The sequence below is a fragment of the Acomys minous genome (genome assembly GCF_964271855.1).
Source record: "Acomys minous genome assembly, chromosome: 17".
Taxonomy (NCBI): domain Eukaryota; kingdom Metazoa; phylum Chordata; class Mammalia; order Rodentia; family Muridae; genus Acomys; species Acomys minous.
This window is the reverse complement of record NC_140500.1, coordinates 13,017,408-13,033,421: the sequence shown is the minus strand read 5'-3', so window position 1 is coordinate 13,033,421 and position 16,014 is coordinate 13,017,408. Positions and strand designations below refer to the sequence as shown.

At 43.7% G+C, this 16,014-nt stretch overlaps 1 protein-coding gene across 2 annotated transcripts in view; it reads right to left on the bottom strand.

Moving 5' to 3' along the window:
• The window catches only part of GUCY2C (guanylate cyclase 2C), a gene marked incomplete at its 5' end in the record, with an annotated part of 70,091 nt that extends 54,317 nt beyond the window's left edge, over nt 1–15,774 (bottom strand). For both annotated transcript variants that reach the window (XM_084765394.1, XM_084765395.1), the window contains 5 exons: nt 1,019–1,140; nt 1,976–2,191; nt 5,583–5,647; nt 9,842–9,954; nt 15,561–15,774. In XM_084765394.1, coding sequence (XP_084621520.1) covers nt 1,019–1,140; nt 1,976–2,191; nt 5,583–5,647; nt 9,842–9,954; nt 15,561–15,774 — 730 coding nt within the window. The remainder of the gene's footprint in view (nt 1–1,018; nt 1,141–1,975; nt 2,192–5,582; nt 5,648–9,841; nt 9,955–15,560) is intronic.
• Between the last annotated feature and the right edge of the window lie 240 nt (nt 15,775–16,014).

Sequence of the window (16,014 nt, the reverse complement as noted above, 5' to 3'; positions counted from 1 at the left end):
AGGGAATTCCCTGAAAAGTATAGCAGATCACTTAACAGTTTGGTGATAATGCTTTTATCCTTAGACTTTCACACCTAGACTTTAGCTCACTGGACATGTGAGAACTCTATTAGAAAAATGAGGAAGTCAGATCATCCTTGCTCGCCTAATGATTCTGTCCAAGGGGTTATTATAACAATAGTTTTGGTCACCAGATCATGATTGAAAACATTTTGAGTTCTAGTCATAAGTCCAGTAATACATTGGATTTGCAATGAGGTAAAGACTTAACAATCACTCAATATGAACTGAGAGTCTATATTAAGCTGGTGGGGCACTGCCTGGGGAAGAAATATTTCTCACAGAGCATCTCCAGTGCACATCGCAGGGAGTCTTAAAGACAAGGGACACAGAAAGCTACATCTTGGTTGTTGGCAGTTGCAGGGGAAGCAAGCAAGAGCCAGGAACATGCAATTAGCTAGGGCATTTCTACCTGCGTTTTTAGGACAGGGTTGGGTGCTTTCCCAAGCAAGAGCACATCAGAAGTGAAGAATGGGCTGTGGTAATTTCCTGTAAGGGAAAATCAATAATTATTTGCTGCCATGACCAAGTACTTATTTTAAGAACTTGCCAGCCAACCAAGGTCTGGGGAGCCGGGGTTGTGGGGAGCATAAAACCATTCATGACTCTAAAGATCATGGGTAGGGGGTTAGAAACCAAAGATGGCTTCAGGTGAGACAAGAAGGCGAAAGCTTTGCCCTGCTACACATGGAAGTAAGTTTAAAAAGTGGTTTACCTATGGTGGGTCATGGGTCATAAAGACTGGCTCTTGGGTTATCTATTCTCATTACACCAGTGTTGGTTTTATGCCAGTTTCTCTCAGAGACTTAAGTTTTAGTCAACAGAAATAACAATGCAATGAAGCTGTTCGCAAACACGCAACTTGTTGGCAGGCAGTGAGGGTAGCTCTACCGGACAGATTAGCCTCGAGGACTCTGAAGGAGGTAGCAGCCAGAGGAAGGCTCTGCTGTTGTCTCACCATTGCTCTTCCTGTTGTGGCCAACTAAGACTTCCTGGAACTGTTCACTGCGTCTCAATACATCTTTGAAGTTGAGCACCTCAGAAAAATAGGACACGCTAGCCTCCAGAGCGTTGAGGTACCTGGAGCAGGAAGAAGAGAAGCTTCACATCGGCTTTGTTTCCTCACGGCTGCCCCACCTTTAACCTCATTTATTTCTGTGCTGGAATCTTTATCTAACACCCAGTCCCTCTATTAACAGACGGTGCCCACTAGGGTACTATTGCTTTGTGTGTGGCTACCTATTCTAGGCAGAGTATGGGGCAGGGGGCAGTTTGAGGGACTCCTCGTGTGTGTGTGTGTGTGTGTGTGTGTGTGTGTGTGTGTGTGTGTGTGTGCGCGCGCGCGCGCACGTGCATGTAGCACATGGCATACGTGTGGCAGTCAGATGACAACTTGCAGGAATGTGTTCTCTTCTTCCACCATGTGAGTCCCAAGGGCCAAAATCAGGTCATCAAGCTTGGCTGCAAGTACCTTTACACACTGAGCTGTCTTGCGGGCCCAGACTCATGGTTCTTAATTGGACCCATTGTTCCTGCTTTCTCCTATCATCCCCCCCCCCTTCCCTCTAAGAAAATGTGAGAGGCATAATTTCTAACTGCTTCTTGGCTTAGGCAGAATGCACATTCTTCAGTCGTGTGGGAACACTGACTTCTAGCTTTCCTTTTTACCATCTGTAAACAAGATCCCATGCACTTGTCTTCACGGGATTTGCCATGGGGAATCCTTAAGGCTAACAAAAATTCACTTTCAGACTTAAATGGAGTGCTACAGATGCAGGCTATGCTGAGCGTTCTCGTGATGCTTTTATTCGCTTTGCCCCTTTGATGAGAAAGAAGTTGGACTGGCTGGTGTCCACTCCAACACTGTCCGAAATGAAAGGTGGCATTTTTTTTCCACATCAGTACACTTCCTCACCAGAAACAGTGTTCGGGCTCCGAGCCATTCTTGTAAACATACGAAGAGTTCCAGGAGAAGGTTTTGAACGACGCGTTGTTGACTTGCCAGAAGTCAACCAAGAAGTACATCAGCTTCCTGGCTGGAACCAGCACCCTGCTTAGGGTTTCCTTATAGTCACAGGACAATCCAAAACTTCCGGCTGAAATCATGGGGTAATTCAATTCCGTGTCAAGGCTGTGCCAAAGATGAGAGAGGAACCAGCAGAGTTAACACAAACAGCATAGAGAAGCCCCCTCCCTCCTTTTTCTGCATGCATGCATAAATGGCAGGAATGAAATAGGGTCAGTAAAACAAGTGTGTGGGTAATTCTCTCATCCAGGTGACTTGAAAAATAACATTGATTGGCCATATTCTGTGTTTAGAGCAAAATGACTACATGACCCGGTCACTTTGATTTATTTCCAAATCACTTCTCTTGCTCTCCGGGGTGGGAACTGTGAACTTTGAAGGAGGAGGAGTGGAAACTACATGTTAAACAGCCATGGCCACATGGTGGTGAAGTTCTTTGATTTGTCAGCTTGACACAAGCTGGGGTCATCCGGGAAATCATCTGGGAACAATTGAGGAATTGCCTCCATCGTATTGGACTATATGGCAGGTCTGTGAGGCAGTTTCTTCATTGATTACTTATGTGGGAGGGAGGGCCCAGACTAATGTGGGCACTATCACTCCTGGGCTGGTGGCCCTGGGTTGCATGAAAAAGCAAGCTGAGCAAGTCATGGGGAGCAAGACAGTAAGCAGCACCCCTCCATGGCAGTAGTTCTGCAAAAGTTCCTGTGTCCAGGTTCCTGCCTTGAGTTCCTGTCCTGGCTTTTCTCCATTATGTACTGTGAGCTGAAATAAACCCTTCCCTTCCCAAGTCGCTTTTTTGTCATGGAGTTTGCCACAGCAACAGAAGGCAAACCAGAAGTGTACCTATGCCTATTCATTCTAGCCCTGCCTGCTTTTCAGTGCCGCCTCTGAGAAGGGCATCGGCTGGGGAGATTAGTTCCAGCCTTTCTGGCCTTGCTTAGCAGTGACCTTCTTATTTATAGTTTTAAAAAACATACCAAGCACCTTTCTCAGGCAGTAACCCAACCAGGACAGGCCCTAGCCTGGAATCTGGCTGCCTCTTACTGCATCTGTCTTCATCACAGAAAACTCTCTCTGACACCTAAGGGCCAGGCACTTATTTTGGATGAGTAGCTGTTGGTGTCACTTTCCCTCAAGGCACTGCAAGTTCCTTCAAGTGGGGATATCTTATCTGGCTGGGTCACCTCCATCCATCCAGCTCATGTGGGTGCTCAAGACTTGTGTAATGGAGGAAGGGAAGTGCTGCCTCATCCCGCCTCCCCACTGGCATCCTGGATTCATCTCAAGCTCATGTTCTAGTCAATTTTATTCTTTCTTCTTGTCCCTCAAAACTGAAGCTTGATTTTGCTCCTATCTCTTTCAGAGTTTTGACTCCCAAAGTCTTTTCTGATTACATTTCAGCTTTCACCTCCACAGCCAATGCTTTCGAATATCATTGATTCTATGGTTTTAGTTGGCTTTCCTTACTTTTGGCTAAGTCCGGCCCCTCTTGTTTCCTGTGGTCTTTTCTAGTGTCAGTCTTTGCTGTATTTTTCCTATATAGGTGGCAGTTTTTTATTAATTGTAAACAGTTAATAAGATAAATGTAAAATGAAAGAATGATTTGACAAACTACAGTGTTGTCAAGGCAACAAACGAGCTATCCATAGGCCCCTCATGCTGAAAAATCTTAGTAATGTCTATTGCCAGTTTCATTAAGTACAACCTAATGATCCTCTCACATAAGCTACCGAACATGATCTATGGAATTTTCTAGTCCTTATCATTCTTCTGTACATTTCGCAGATGCAGTAGTTATAAACACTTGCAAGGTTTTTTTTTCCCCACTCTCTTATTCCTTTTTTTACATCCACTTCTTCCTCTACCTGCCTGGAAATCTATTTGCCTCAGTCTATCCATTGAAATCTTACCGATGTTGGCTTATGTCAACTTGACAAATGCTACAGTCACCAAGAGGACAAAGCCTCAATTGAGAAAATGCCTCCATAAGATCCAGGTGGAGGAGAGCATGTGGGGCATTTTCTTAATTAGTAATTGATGGGGGAAGGGCCTAGCCCATTGTGAGTGCCTGGGCTGATGGTCCTGTTTTCTGTAAGAAAGCAGGTCGAGCAAGTCATAAGGAGCAAGCCAGTAAGCAGCACCCCTCGATGGTCTCCTGCCTGCAGGTTCCCACTTGTTTTAAATTTTGACCTTGACTCCCCTCGACCAACAGTGACACAGGATAAGTAAGTCTAGCAAACCCCTTTTTCCTCATGTTGCTTTTGGTCATGATGTTTCATCACAGTGATAGTAACCCTGACTAATAGACGCTGTCCGTCTCCACACAAGACTCAGACATTTTTTTCATGACGTTTCCCCCACTTGAAACTCAGCCCCAAGCAGAGGTGACTGCTGCCTTTCACACATTCTGAATTCTCTTATTTGTTCCTCTTTGATGGATGCTATCTCTCCCTTTGCCTTGTGTTAGCCAGTGTCCTTGTCACCATCCCTATTTGGAGTGGCTTATTTTACTCGGTGTTTTGTTGTTGTTGTTGTTGTTGTGTTTTTGTTTTTGTTTTCTGTTTGACTAATATGCTTGTGGTGAGAATGTTCTCCTAGTAGGTGAATCAGTTTCCCAGATCCCGCTTTCCTTTTGGGCAATACCAGCATATGATCCATGAGATAAGGAAGAGCAAGATTCCACATGTGTCTGTGCTTGGGTGTGGAAGACGGGCTTGAAAATACTCCCGTGGTGTGCCCGATGCGGTGGGGCGAACATCTGGGGCCTCTGTGTTGCTGGGCCTGAGGCTACACGGTGACTTTCAGTAGAAATCTCAGCCCTGTGAAACCTACACTAGTGTGGTTTCCTCTGGATCAGCAAACAGCATTTTTTTTTTTTAAATTCAGAAGATTGAGCAAGGGAGAGAAAGGCGTGTGAGAGGAGTTCTGACTCAGGAACGTATGATTTGGCAGAACAGAAACAGTTACCTTGTCTGAAATAAACTGAAAAGATGGGACCAAGACTTTCAAACCCAGGGAAAGATTTTTCCATTCTAGGATAGGTCAAGGCTTTTCTCTAAGCCACTAAGGATGTCACACAGAAAACTCCAACATGTTATTTCTACTCATCCCAAATAAGCATGGAAAATATGCACCTGGTTGTTTCCCCACATTTCCAAACTAATGACACAACACAATTCTACAAAGGACTCTCTCTCTCTTCTGTGTCTTACTCTCTAGCTATACTTTTGGGGGACGTTCCTTTGTTAAACTCAAGTGTTCAAGGCTGCTAACTTTCTTTTTTCCCTGCCAGGATTCTCACTCATAGCTTGTGAGTGACTGTACCTGAGGAGCTACTGGGCTCATTACACACGGATCAAAGGAGGTGTCTGAGGGAACGGAAATGGCAATAATAGAGAGATGGCAAAAGACAAGGGGCCCAGCATGCCTCTATGCGTAGCCTTGACAACAGTGGTGTTTGTCTAATCATTTAACACTTAACCAAAGTACTTACTACATCTGGAAGGTGGAATATGTGCATGAGGGCCCTATGAGGGCACAGCCCACCTGATGATCCCTCTGTAGAAAAAAAAAAAGGGGGAGGGAGATATTGAGGTTTAAGACAAATCCAATCAACTAATAGACAGGAAAGAGATGGGATTCCTAAGAGTCTGTATGTAGAGCAGGGCAGAGCTTCTCAAATGGAAGACGCTTGCCTACTTCCTCCTCCCCATTGCAAACTCTGACCTTAAGCTGGGTTTAAGTCACCCACTCAAGAGAATTACAAGCTCTCTGAAACCATGTGGGTGTTCCAGACAACCTTTACTCCAGGAATCTTGCAAAAGGCTCCCAATGATTACTGACTGCGAGACTGTGATGCCAGAAATTTCACATTGATCTGATGGGTCATATCATGGATGTCAGGATGTGTAAACCACATCCACGACATGCACTCCATAATGAGTCTCAGTCTTGGGAGTCTGGCGCATTCTAACATACGGATATTGAAGTGCAAGAGAGAAGTGAGTGTTTTTCTTGACTGTATTCCATCTTTTGAGGCTTGTCTGTTCATCTCATTAGGCCATTAATTGACAGGGTTGGAGCTTTTTTTTTTTTTTTTAAATCTTGGTATTTAGTATTTTTAGTTCTTTGTATCTGGGAGCTGTTGATTCTCTGTCAAATGCTTAGCAATGATTTTCTCTGATTCTGAAGATTGCCTTTTCACCCAGTTAACTGTTCCCTTTACTGTGAAAATGCTTTTAATTTTATGTTTCCATTTGTTGATTGTTAGTCTCAGTTCTTGAACAAGAACCCTACTCAAGAAGTCTTTGCCTGTGTCATTATCTTGAAGTCTTTTCTCTACTTTCCCCATTAACCGTTTGAGTTTCCAGCTTTACATACAGGAGTTGATTTTATGTCAAGTGAGAGATACGGATCTAGTTTCATTTATCCATGCGTTCATAATCACTTTTCCCAGCACCGTCTGTTGAAGAGGGTGCATTCTGTCTTTTCTCTAATGTGTATTTTTCACATCTTCATCTAAAGTCAGGAAATTACAGCTCTGTGGCTTTATATCTGGGTCTTCTATGTCATTCCATTGATCCATGTATCTGCTTATGTTCCAGTACGATGCTGTTTTTGTAAGTGTGGCTGTGTAGGATAACTTAAGTCAGATACAATGATACCTCCAGCATTAGTCTTTTTGGTCACTTTGATTATCTGGGGTCTTTGTGCTTCCATATAAAACTTAAGGGTTTGTGTGTGTGTGTGTGTGTGTGTGTGTGTGTGTGTGTGTGTGTGTGTGTGTGTGTTTTGTTTTTCCTATTTCTGTGAAGAACGGCATTGTCATTTTGACCTGGCTTGCATTGCATCAGTGAACTGTTTTTGATAAAAGAGACATTTGTACAAAATGAACTCTTCCCGTCCTCTAGCACTTGAGGTCTTTCAGTTTTCCAATTTCCTATTCAACTTCTTTCTTCAGTACCTGAAGTTTAACATGGCTGAGGCTTTTCACTTACAATTTAGGCTTATTCCAAGGTATACGTTCTAGGCAGTTGTGAATGGGATTATTTTCCCAATGTCTTGTATACATGTCTATTCCTAGCACATAAGAAGACGACTGTTTCTGTGCTAACGTTGGATCCTGACACTTTACTGAAGGTGTTCAGCAGCTTCAAGAGTTTTCTGGTAGAGTCTTTAGGAGCAGTCATTTTGGATTCCTCCCACTTACAAACAGAATACTTTCCTTTTTGTATCGTATTTATTTCCTTCTTGTCCTATTGCTGTTAGCTAACACTCTCAATCTTTTAGCAACAAGAGTGGAAAAAGTAGACACCTTTGCCTATTGTTTCTTATCTTTGTAGAAATGCTCTAAGTTTTCTTCATTGGCTATGATGTCAATTGTATGTCTGTCATATATATCTTTGGTTGTGTTGAGATACAGTCCCTCCATTCCTAGTTTCTTCAGAGCCTTTATCATGAAAGAGTGTTGGATTTTGCCAGATGCATCTATTGAGATGGTAATGAGATTTCTGTCCTGGAGTCCATTTGTGTGATGTACTGTTTATTGACTTTTATTATGATTTGTTGATTTATTATACAATTATTCATGTCCCTCCAGAACAGCAGTTCTCAATCCTTTGGGGCTGCATATCAGATATTTACATTACGATTCCTAACAGCAGCAAAATTATAGTCATGAAGTGGCAGTGAAATAATGTTACACTTGGGGCTCACAACAACATAAGCAACTGTGTCAAAGCGTTAGGAAGGTTGAGAATGACGTCTCTAGAATGAATCTAGCTTGATAACTGTGAATGATTTTTCTGACGGATCTCTGCATGTGTGTGCACGTGCGCGTGCATGTGTGCCGGTCTTGTGTGCCAGCCGTGCCTATCTGTTTATGGAAGTTCTACGGGACCAAACTCAGGTCTCCTCGTGCTTATAGACAAGCACTTTATTACCTGAGCCATCTCCTTAGTTCTCTGGTGTCTTCTTGAATTTAGTTCACAGGGGTTTTTGTTGTTGTTGTTATTGTTTGTAGAATCTTTCTGTTTATGTTTATTGGGGAGATGGGGCTGTGATTTTCTTTTGTTATTGTTGTATCTTTATCTGGTTTAGGTATCAGAACTGGCTTCATAAATAGAGTTTAGAAGTCTTTGTTCCCTTTCTGCTTTATGGAATAATTTGATACAGGCTGATACTAGTTCTTCAATAGTTTGGCAGAATCCTGCATTGACCCCATCTGGGGCCTGGACTCAGAAAGTTAGGGTTTTTTTCCTTAATTATCGCTTCAATCCCATTGCTTGTTACAGATCTGTTGAAATTGTTTATCTCATCTTTGTCTTACTTTGTAGGTCATATACATCTAGAAATTTACCTAAATTTCTTAGATGCTTCCAACAGGTGAGACCAGTTTTTGAGGTGGGCCCTGCAGTTCCCTGAATGCCGTTGGCGCCTACGGTGGTGTCTCCAGTTCCGCCTCTAGTTTCATTGATTTACTTCAGCTCTCTTTCAGCTGGTCTGACTAAAACTTTGGTCATCTTGTCTGTCTCTTTGAAGAACTAACTTTCTGCTGATTCTTGTGTTTTCTCCACTTCTATTTCACGCCTGTGAGTCGTTATCTTCATTTCTCCTGTCCACTGCTTGTTTCTGTTTGTCAAGGGCTCTGAGATACATCATGAACTTATTTTTCCTGTGATCTCTCGTATTGTTTTTAATGTAAGTACTCACAGTTGCGAATTTTTCTCTTACGAAGGTGTTCATTGTATCTCACAGATTTTGCTGTGTTGTGTCTTAATTTTCATTTGATTATAGGAATTTTAAAAAATCTTCTTTAATGTCTTAACTAACCCATTATTACATAATAGGGTATTATTTACTCTCCATGACTCTGTCTGTTTTCTGTAATTTATTTTGCTGTAGACTTCTAGCTTTATTCTACTTGTGTTCAAATAGAACTCAAGATGCTATGTCCAGTTTCTTCTGTTTGCTGAGGCTTTGTGTCCTAACATAGCATCTATTCTGTAGAAGGTTCTACTGGATACTGAGAAGAGTGCAGTATACAGTGTTAGCATGGTGGAATGCTCTTTATATGTCTCTCATGTCCGTTTAATCTATTAACTCATTTAACTATATTGATTTTCTCATTTTGGTTTTTTTTTTTGAGGGGGAGGTGGGGAGTCAGGATGATTTGTCTTTTGGTAAGAGTAGGACATACAATGATAACAAATAAAAATTTAAATACATATCCAAAATCATAAGTCTCTAAAAAGACAAAAATTTTAAAGTTTTTAAGTTAACTTGAAAATAAAAATCCCCAGCTGGGTGTGGTGGTGCACGCCTTTAATTCTAGCACTTGGGAGACATAGGCAAGTGGATCACTGTAAGTGTGAGGCCAGCCTGGTCTACAAAGCACATCCAGGATAGCCAAGCCTACACAGAGAAACGCTGTCTTGAAAACCACAAATAAATAAATAAATACATAAATAAATAGATAAATAAATAAAAATCCCCCTTATACCACAGCATCAGCATAGTGTGTTTCGGGAGAACACTCCCTCCCCCTCCCCTTGGGAAATTTGTGATATAAAGTCAGGGTGCCCTGCCTTCAGATCATATGGCAACATGATTGTAGATGATGCTTTGAGGAAAGTATGTTTTTCACACTGTGATCATCCCACACTTAGACTACGTGACCTACACACACACACACACACACACACACACACACACACACACACACACGCATGGACACACATGCATGGTACTTACTATCATTTTCCTGAGTAGGTCAAGACCTTCACAGGTGCTGCTCCTGCAGTCACCCGAATTATGAATCAGACCATCAGAGTAGATGAAAGTTGCATTCACAGTCGCATTCAGGCCTGTTACCCAGAAATTAGGAAAAATTGGAAACCAATGTTAACTTTCACAATTTCCCCAACTGTGAGACAGCCCTTGCTAATGGATTCCAAGGGGGGCGGGGAAAGGAATCTGTGACGGCAAAATCTCGGTGGTCAACTTGGCTACACGTGGAAGTAACCAAAACCAAGCAGCTGGGCAGACCTGTGAGAGACTTCTGTTGGTTGGATTACTCAAGGTGGGAGACCCGCCCTACATCCAGATCACTTGAAATCAGAGGATCCTCTCTAAACCTGGGCCAGTCCTTCTGTCCTCTGACAGAGAGGACAGAGAGGAAGCAAGTGTGTGCCTTTCTTGTCCTCACTCTCACTGGCAAGCTCATCTCTCCTCAGCCATCTTTTGCTGGTGTCAGAACTTACTTCTTCAGGACGGAATGTAGACTGACAACCGGCAGCTCTCCAGGACCCTCCCTAGGACTCCAGCACCAGACCGGGCCTGCTGCGACATCCAGCCTTGAGGACAGAATGGTGCCGCATTCACAGCCTTTGTTGGGCTGCTCAGAGCACAGCCTGTGAGCCACGCCAGTAAATCCCTTCCCAATATATAGATGTGTGCTAGTGCATTCTATCGGTTTTGCTCCTTAGACAACCCTGACTGACACATGTTTAGGTCTGACCATAGTCTAATTCTGAGTTCCTCTTTCCTCTCTTTCTCCTCTCTCTTCCCCCCCCTACCTTCCCTGCATTTTTCTTTCTCTTATTTTATAGAGGTTATAATTTACCCATCATAGAGATCATCCGCTAAGAAAATGAGGACGGAAGTATGATTTGATAATTTTCAGTAAATTCATAGATTCGAGTACTAATAACCATGGTCCAGCTTAAGAGTGTTTCCATTGTGTCTGTGTAAGATTCAGACCTTCAGAGAGATCTCTAGTCTATACCCGGAGTCCCTAGAGAGAAACGGAGTCCGATGTCGATGCGATACACACAGGGATTTTATTGAGTCGATGCGCATCGAGGTCTGACAAGCTCTTTCAAGCTGCAGACCTCGAAAAGCAGGCGCAAGTGCTTTTTACATCTTCTGCAAAAGCAGAATTTAGCAGGCCAGCTAGGAGGGGTGAGTACATTCCAGGGGTAGGGGTAGTGGAATATTTTTAGATACAGCTGGACCCTCAGCACAGGCTGGCTGGCCTTGAGTCAAGCTGGACCCTCAGCACAGACTGGCTGGCCTTGAGTCAAGTTGGACTCTTCAAGATTTTTCCTGTCCCTGCCACACACACACATACACAGTGATCTCATATGTGTCTGTCCTTGGTTCAAGCTGGACCCTCTAGAAATTTACATGCTTTGGCCTTAATGGGGGTCCTTAAGGGAGGACTGGGTAGGACAACTTTTTCTAGACTTTGGCTTTAATGGGGGTCCTTAATGGAGGACTGAGTAGGCCAACTTTTTCTAGACTTTGGCCTTAATGGGGGTCCTTAAGAAGCAGGGGGGGTGGTTTCTATATTTGCAGCTCTCCTCATCTGTTCATAACCTTTGATTAAGCACATTTCCAACATGGACTGGGAACTGTTAGGAAAGCAGATACAGATGGCATCTTGTTCTTTTATGTTCCCAGGTTGCTGCCGCTGTAAGTGAGGTGCAGTCCTCCTGGGTGTCTGATTATCATCCACCCAACAGTCAGCACATGGTTACTCCGGAGTTGTGTTCCCTGCACTCTCCTATGGGCTCACGATACGGCACTGAGTGAACCAGTCCCTGGCTGCCTGAGGTCTACACATTCTCTGAGGTCACACAGGACAGTGCTATGGCTGGTGGCATGGTGATGGGAATCCCTCTGGGGTACCAGGACCTGAGAGATGCAACAATTATGAGCCATACGGATGTACAGCTTCTGAGTAGGGAAAATCAAAGAGCAAAAAGGTAAGGATTGACCTTTGACCTTGACATGTCTCAGATTCTCCAGGAGGCTCGGGCACTTGTTGCTTAGCAACGGAGGTGGGGCTAGAATAGACTCAGACGGTCCTGGAAGAAGGTCATCTCAGGCACGAATGATGTGCATTTCGTTTAGAATGGGATGGCTCTGGAGCATTGAGAATATAGAAATTATAGCGTCTCACTGTCCTTGTTAAAGGATTTATCTAGATTCTGGTGGGAGACTAGATTATGGAGAACGAGAAAGAGAAAGAAGCAAGAGGACTAGTTAGGGGCTGTTGATAACTTATACTAGCTTGAAATAAACAAAGGGCAGCAAATTGGTGTGGATGAACGGTTGCGGGTTTTATGTACTTCAAAGGCGGGGCCAGCAAGACATTGTGGTATCTTCAATACTTTTGTCCCAACAAAGTGGATAATGGGAAGTGTTACTGGTAAATTAAAGAATGAATAAGAAGGGGGCAGCACTGTGAATGTGGAGTGGTGATGAAGGAGGGCTCAAGGGCTTTGGTGGGAAGGCAGATTTCCTAAGTCTAGCACTTGGGAAGTGGAGGCAGGAGGATCTGGTTCACAGTCCACCTGGGCTACACAGAAACCTTTTTCTAACAATACAAAAAAAAAAAAATAGAAAACAAATAAAATCACCAGGTGTACACACTGAGTGTGAGGAGCCTATTAGATTTCCCAGTGGTTGTGGCAAGCAGTTAAATATGCAAATCAGGCATAGCTGCCAGTACGGGCACACTTAGTGCGTTTATACTGTCAAGAAAACACAGCCTCACCCACGAGCTGCATCAGGAGCATCATGCCATCGGCTCACGCGTACCAAAGACTGGGCTGAAACCATGACTGTATAGACTTGTACCTCGAGAGGCCAGAAGAAAACCCAGGGTGCTCTGGAACTAGAGATTGAGACAGCTGTGAGCTGCTGTGGGTGTTGGGAACTGAACTTGGATCCCCTGAAAGAACAAGTGCTCTCTGAACAGCTGAGCCATCTCATCAGCTTAGGACACTACTCTTTATATTCCATATTTCCCAAAGGCCACATGACCTGTGTTCATCCCTGGGTGTTTAGATAACAATGCGTTCCCCTATTTAAGTGGAGGCAAAGGGAAGATGGTAACACTCCTGGGAGTTGCTAGGCACCACATGTTAAAGATAATAAAGTGCTGGCAGAGCCATTTGAGCAAGCTCTGTCCCTTACATGATGATCTCCTCCCAGCCACAGGAAGACTGGGGACAAACGTCTGATACCTGAGCAAAAATATCTTTCTGGAAGTCAGGAAACCCCAGTCATTTGGTGTGGCATCATGAGGGACCCTTTGTCTGTTCTTGTACAAACCATTTGAATCTCTCTGACTTCGGTTTCTTTACATGTTGAGGTGAAGTCAAAACCAGGTTCGCCTAACATGACACATTTTTAATAATATCTTTAAAAGAGCAAATTCTACCCAAAACAGAAGAAATTCCTTGGAGTTTAAAAGTGTGTATTCCTAAAAGTCAAGGCCCCTTCCTTCTGAGAATAGAAACATCTCTCCCTCTCCACTTGCTTGCTGCAGAGATGTGTTGTCTCCCAGAGCTATTATAGAGAATGTTTCCTTCCTTTCTGGTCACCGTCTAACTCAGGAGCATTACACTGGTGTTCAGCAGGAGACCCAGCTGAGCGATGCGACTCTTTGGTAGAACTAGCTGAATTAGAAGCCGATGTGATTAAACCAGTCAGAGAAAATCAGTGAAGAAGTAGGGTATGAGATGAGCTGAAAAGCAGTTAAAACTTGCGTGTAGCCATAAACCAGCCATAGTACCCAACAACCGAGAGGCTACTGAGAACTCAGATGCCTCACTACCTCAAGTGCTTCCGTGGGTTTTCTAATTGAAGCCACACTCTACCCACATGCCTGCCATTGCTGCCATTTATCCTGATCTTGTAGATAAGGAAACCAAGCTGCAGGAACGTTGGTCAGAAATGGGACCAAAATTCTATCAGAAACCCAATTGGTTTCTGCGGATAGTATTCCATTGCTTTGTCTTAATGAAAAGTGTAGTTAACGGCGGGTCATTTACAGTGGCAATGTGATGCGCTCCCGGGACTCAGACAGAAACTGATCTACAGCTCACATACACGGACCTGATGAAAAGTGAATGGCAGCTGCTGGGAGACCAGGGTCCACCATGCCAACCCCTCAGAGCTGTGGAGACTACAGGGATGGTGTGGTGAAGCATTCTGCAGAACTCATCCAGCACATGACAGATACGCAGGGAACAAATGGAGTCTCCAGGAGATGGGCCCAGGCTAGCTTATCACCCAGGGTAGCAGGGAGACTCTCAACCCAGGCTCTTTGATTCCAAATCCAATGTCCTTCTCTCAGTAAATATGTGTGTGTTATTTCATGACCTCAGTAAATAAGTAGATGCTATTTCATAGCCTCCTACTTCTATTGTAGGTCAGACTGCTTCATATGTATCTGAATCTAGTTTGGGCATTACATATATGCACAGAAGTAAATATATATATATATATATATATATATATATATATATATATATATATATATGTTGCTCTCATTGCCTCAAGATTTTAAAAAGAAAAGTAAGATATGCCATCTTTAAGACCAAAAGTAGTCAGTAAGATTTATCAAATATTCATTGGCTCGGTAATTCTGTTTGTAGTAATGTAGTCTCAGGATGGAGAAAAACTATATATATAAAAGGAGCCAGACATTGGTGGCACACGCTTGTAATCTCAGCACTCTGAGAAGCAGAGGCAGGTGGATCTCTGTGAGTTTGAGGCCAGCCTGGTCTACAAAATAAGTCCAGGATAGCCAGGGCTACACAGAGAAACCCTATCTCTCAAAAAAAAAAAAAAGTTTGTAGCCTTGTAAAAATAATCCCAAGAAATTAAAAACAATGAACTATATTTTAAAAAGAGAATTTTTAGATAGTTTAGGTGGTTTCTAGTCTAAGGGACACCTTGTGGACATTTACATGATGACTGTGGTAGCAATGCAGGCCTAAGAAAGTCATTCGTGAGACAACATTATGTGACACAAAGAATGCAAAATTGTCCCTATGCCACACTGAGCACCATATTCTCCCAAACAAAACACCAAGAAAGAGTATACAGATGGTGTAAAATTACTGTAGGCACTTGCTTTTTCTTTACATGTTAAGTTGTAAAATTGATTTTTATGAATAAAAGATAAGGCCAAGAAAGGCAACAGCTAATTCGACTGTAAACTTATAACCTCAGCTATCTCTGATAGTGAGACCCACGGGAGATAGGAGGAAGCCGCACGGCCAGAGAAAAGTCTTTGTGTGGACAAAACATCCAGAGAAAGTTTCAATACTTTCAAAAGTTTCAATGAGTTTCTACCTTGTTGACTAGAAACCCTATGAGATCTCAGGTCCAGCCAAAATCTTGCACTTGAACAGCTTCAGCAGGAAGCAGGATGCCTCAAAGCGGGGCAGGAAACCCAGTTTTGAGCGGGACATATCTCTGCAGGGTAGGGCTTTACCTTTTCTTCCAGCAGGGTGGGGCGGACCATAGCTCACTCCATCCCCTCTCCCCAGGAAGGAAAGAGAATGGGATTTTGAGGCGACCTTAGAGGAGTTTGGGTGATCAGGCAAAAGCTCGCGAGGTCTGTGGCAGGAAGCCTAACAGAAAAGGGAGGAGTCCTCCGCCATCGTCTTACCCGCTTCGCTGAGGCGCATTCGTACTATGTCCAGTCCTTCAGTCACAGCTTCCCTCAGATTTTCCAAGGGTTCGTCGTAGGCTGAGTTGTACATCATCAGGACACTGATCTCGTAGTTGCCATCGTAGCAATTCTGCCTCACTTGCGAGTCCCAGAACGTCAGCGCGGCCTGGAAGAGCAGTAATAGCCCAGCCAAGCCCAGCAGTGATGTCATGACCTTGCTCACCACAGCACCATAACCCCCGGGGGGTGGGGGGTGGGGTGCTTGCTTGTGGAGACACAGAGAGCCCCTCTGGATAGCCGCTAGCAGAGTCCCTTGGTCCTCTGTTTCCCACACACCTTTCTGGCCACACTGGTCACAGGGGCCGTGAAACTCAGCCTGGCTGCCAGTAATTAACAGGTACATTATGGTAGGCGGTAAAGCAAAGTTCACTTCGTGTGTTTGCACACAGAA